The sequence below is a fragment of the Lactuca virosa genome, chromosome 6, assembly GCF_052849685.1.
Source record: "Lactuca virosa cultivar CGN04683 chromosome 6, Lactuca_virosa_CGN04683_v6, whole genome shotgun sequence".
Lineage (NCBI taxonomy): Eukaryota > Viridiplantae > Streptophyta > Magnoliopsida > Asterales > Asteraceae > Lactuca > Lactuca virosa.
Window position 1 is genome coordinate 184,754,874 of NC_136431.1, and position 5,070 is coordinate 184,759,943.

Consider the following 5,070-nt stretch of genomic DNA (forward strand, 5'->3'; position numbering starts at 1 on the left):
GAAATATTTTCGGGTACAAGGACAAAGATAATTTGAACATCGTATTTGTAATATGACTTATACGTACATCCTTTAATTAGTTCATGTATTTATGAACATTGTAGTTGTTGTTTGTTCATTTGAATTGCATTTTATATTTTATTATTTTATAAAACAAAAGTTATACATTTTATGAAAGCAAAACTTATACATTATACTCCGGAACCATGTATTACAAATGTATTCTGGAAAGATGTATTATATTTTATGAAAGCAAAACTTACACGCAAAAAAAAAAGTCAAATGTATTCCGGAACCATTGTCCAGAATCGTACTCCGGAATTCCGAAGATCTCTCCGGAACAATGTGTTCCGAAGAATGTGGTTACTTTAACAACAAAAAAAAATGATACTTTTGTCAAAAATATCATTTATAAGGGTTAGATTACTCAATTTTTGTTAATTTAAATTTGAAGATTAACCTAATCTGACATAAAGACGTTTTTAGCAAAACATATGATCAATTTTTATTAATTAAATTTGAAGATTAACCTAATCTACAGTAAAAGATGGACATAAAGACGTTTTTAGCAAAACATATGATCAAAGGACTGAAACTCCATTTTCTCTAAACAAGGGACCGAATTTGCAGTTTACTCATTGATACCCAATGCTCTCGGCCACTTCCCAACAAAACGCTACCAGACTATCGTTGAAAGAGTAAAAGGCTGCCGTCGCCGATCTCAATCCCACGTTCCGATGAACAACCGCGATGCTTCCACAGATGCAACCACCGCCACTGCTACTCCTGGACTGATCATCTCCAAAACAGAAACCCTCCAATCATTTCTTTCCACATCAATCAACAACCCTCACCTCTCCCCAGACCTCCGTCAAATCGCATCATCCCTATCTCTCCGACCCTCTTCCGTGCCCTACAAATCTCTCCGATCCATTTGGCTCGCCTCCGATCCATCAACTCGACCTGCTCTATCCGCCGTCGTAACTGGTTCGCACTTCATCCTCAACAGTCCCCAACCTCGGGAAAAGGTAATTAATCATCATTATCTTTTGCATATATGAAGTTCCAATTGATCAGTATTGACATCAAAACCTGTATAAACTAAATTATCATGTCTTCTGGTTTCAAATGTTAGCTTCCGATCACTTGATTTTAATGTGTTTTGCAATTGATTTCAAATTTTCAATAAACCCTAAGATTTACATCTGTGATCAGAGCGAGGAACTGAAAGCGAGGCTCAGGAAATACGAAGAGGCGGCAGAGAGGAAAGCATATAAAGAGCTAGTGAAGGATATTACTCCAAGAAGAGATGAAAGTGAACCCTTTTCGTCATACAAGGATCAACTAGGATTCGGTGAGTTCTTGTAGCTACCCTTTAGTTGATTTGATCACAGAAAGCAATGAATTTGTGCTTTGATCTTACCCTTTCTCTTCCGCCATTAAAGAAAGTTGCTTGATCTTGGCAAAACTTGCTTCTAACATGAATCTTGAACCTGTTTTTTTAGGTTTACATGTGGCGCTTACGATGTTTACAGGGTATTTAGTTGGATATTATACATTTAGAGCATTGTTTGGGCATAGTCCTGTAATGGTAAAGAACTTAATTCATTCAGCAACTTTTTAAGTGTATTCAAACACCCAATTGGAGTTAAATTGATCATACTTTTGTTGATTTTGCAGCATGCTGCTGGAGGGATACTTGGATTTGTGGTGGGGATGCTTGTAGAAACAGTTCTTTTTATGATAAGAACTACCAGCCAAGATCGTAAGCAGACCACATTCACAGCTTCTAAACTAAAAAAGAATCAATAGATTTTTGTGTGTAAATCTTTATAAATTATTGTGTTTTTTTGCAATTTTGGGTAGAAGAAATATTTGTTGTTGTTTACATGAATGCCTATTTCTTTGATTTGGATGGTTGTATTAGGAATGTAAATGGATATTGGAATAATAATTTAGTTTTAAAAAACTATTTACCATGAACATTATTTATTCTTGAAAGAAAAAAACACTAATAAAAGTGTTTTTTTTTTTGTACATTGGAGTTTTAAACAAGTTTTGTTGTGTTATTTATATTATTATAACTAGATATGTTGCCCATGTTCCGCATGGGTCTTGTACGTCTGATTTGAGTGTCGTTTCTGATTATAGATTAATAGGCATCATTGTTGATTCTTTTAATTGACTTTGGATTATTTTAATATGGATAAACAGTCGGAGACGAATAGATAGAGGGCAGGAAAAAAACAAAAAAGTTAAATATGAGGATCAATATACAAAAAGAAGAAAATGACAGACACAGAAAGTGCAAGGATGAAAACAGTCAAAAAAACACGAGTTTCACTATTCCTAACGCGTTGTTGACTCTTTTAGCGAAAAAACCCGGGCTTTGGTCCGGGCTATTTTTTGTGTTTTTTTATGAAAAAATGTAAAAGTTTTGACTGTAAGGACCAAAAGTGTCAAAATGGCTAAAGAATTAAAGGGATTGGAATTAGCAAGTTTTTAGAAAATGGACCAAAGTTTTCAATTCCTTAAAGTTTTGTGGCCAAACTTTGAATATTAAAAGGTTCTAAAAAAATGTAAAAATTTTGATTGCAGGGACCAAAAGTGTCAAAATGGCTAAAGAATGAGAGGCGAAGTTGACAAAAATATCATGTAAAAGTTTTGACTGTAAGGACCAAAAGTGTCAAAATGGCTAAACAATTAAAGGGCTTGGAATTAACAAGTTTCTAGAAAATGGACCTAAGTTGTCAATTCATTAAGGTTTTATGGTCAAACTTTAAATATTAAAAGGTTCCAAAAAAAATGTAAAAATTTTGATTGCAACGACCAAAAGTATCAAAATGGCAAAAGAATAAAGGGCAAAATTGACAAAAAAACATACAACTTTATATATATATATATATATATATATATATATATATATATATATATATATATATATATATATATATATATATTAATTTGGTTATCGTAGGTTTAACCGGTTTCAATGTTGATTGGACAATGTACATGTAATTAGGGTGACACTTTATGACACGATACGACAAAAATACACGACACGAAACGAAATTGGAACGAAACTGAAATTTGAATTTGTGTTTGTGTTCAAAATTCGACACGAAATTGACACGATTTAGCAGTTGTTTATCATGTTTGTCGTGTTATATTTGATAAAGTATTCATTAAATAAACTAGCTTTTAGTGTATGTTATATTTTTCATGCCGTGTCGTGTTTATCGTTTTTTAATTCGTTCATTTTCGTGTTAATTAAAAAAAAATACGACATCGTGTCGTGTCGTATCGTGTTCGTGTTACAAAAAACTTTGTCGTGTCGTATCATGCCATACATAAACACGAAACGATGGCACGATTTGTCACCCCTACATGTAATCATTAAACTTCTATCTTCAAAAAAGAAAAAAAAAAACTATTTTGTTACATGTAATCACTAAACTTCTATCTTCACATAATTTTGAAAAAGAAAAGAACAACTATTTTGTTGTGTTTTTGTACCATTTTGGTGGCTTTTAAACTATATTTACTAAAATTTATTGTCATTTTTAAATAAATTATTATTATTATTATTAAATTTTTATACCTTTTTGTATGCTTAGAGTCCGTAAAGAAATAAATAAATATTTATTCTTTATAGGAAAAACAAAAAAAACGCATGGAAGGAACTACATCCGAAATCATTAATTTGAATAATTATTTTGTCCACATTAAGGCTACGTGTGGGAATCTGTCGTGGCACAACAAAAGACGCGTGAACACCACCCCCATGGCCAGTGTGTTCTGGTTGTGGCGTGAGTCTGAAGACGGGGTGAGACAACCAATCGGAGAAGAGTTTGGCAATGGTCCATTTGACCCACAAAAATCTTACCGTTAGCAAATTAAAAAAAAAAATTTATTCAATTTAAAACCTATCAACTAAACTATTCCTATTTTACTAACACTTTACACTACAAAAAAAACTCTCTTCTTATATATTTTTTAACTTCTACCTATGGATTCAAATCAAAATACTCCGCCTACACTCCAAATGATTCATTAGCAAATCTTAGTTACATGCAATTGATAACATCTTCAATCCAACAACAACTTTTATTCACCAATCTTTCATACCACCCACACTATTACCAACAACCACCACCACCACAATTCAATCAACCCTAATTTCAAGCCTTTCAACAACAACCTTCTCCGCAATTTCAACCTCAAACTTCTCAACGTCAACAATTTAATGCACAACCTTCACAACCATCTCAAATTCCATTATCTCAATCCCAACATATAAACCTCGACAATGACGACGATGATGAACGGGTTGAAAAAACACAACCAAATTATATAAGGCAAAAAAAATGAAAAGATCCAAGAAAAAAAACTAAGCAATTGGCCGAAGAGAAGGAGGAAGCTTTAGCTAAAACTTGGATTTTTATATCATAAGACAGGGATGTCAACAACGCGCAAATGGGTCAAAGTTTTTGGAATCGTGTTTTAGACCACTTCCACGTGTTATTAGAAAGGCAAATCAACCATACATACGACTCGGTCAATGCAAAATGGCGTGACCTTCGAGCGGTTTGCACCAAATTAACAACGTATTTGACAATCTTAAAAATATGCATAGAAGTGGTAGCATTGATTTCAACATTTTATCAACCGCATTGTACCAATACAAAATTATCAACAATGATAAACCATTCGGCAACCAAAAAGTGTGGGAAGTTTGTTGTAATGGTCCAAAATGAGTCATTTATCCGGATACGGTACATTTGGGATCTACCACCGGCTCCAACAAAATGACAAGAACTTCCGAGTTGGACATTGGTGTTAGCCTTGACCTTAATGATGAGTTCGACACCACCGAAGGGGAGGGTCCACGGGACATCCAACTTCGTCGACCACCGGGAAGGGACAAAGCGAGAAATGAGCATCTTCAAACGGAAAATCAACCAACAAAGACGTACTCGCAGATAAAATAGACAAAACTCTAAGTTTTTTCGAATTTTTTTTTGAATCAAAGGAGGAAGCTCGTCAGCAAAAAATGACACTCACTGATCT

At 33.7% G+C, this 5,070-nt stretch overlaps 1 protein-coding gene across 1 annotated transcript; it reads left to right on the plus strand.

Annotated features, from left to right (window-relative positions):
• The first annotated feature begins 601 nt into the window (after positions 1-601).
• Positions 602-1,985, plus strand: LOC145119102 (ER-based factor for assembly of V-ATPase). Its single transcript, XM_079054733.1, has 4 exons — positions 602-1,028; positions 1,216-1,354; positions 1,506-1,591; positions 1,681-1,985. The coding sequence occupies exons 1-4, from the start codon at positions 738-740 to the stop codon at positions 1,810-1,812; spliced, it is 648 nt and encodes a 215-aa protein (XP_078910859.1). The 5' UTR covers positions 602-737; the 3' UTR covers positions 1,813-1,985.
• Positions 1,986-5,070: the final 3,085 nt, after the last annotated feature.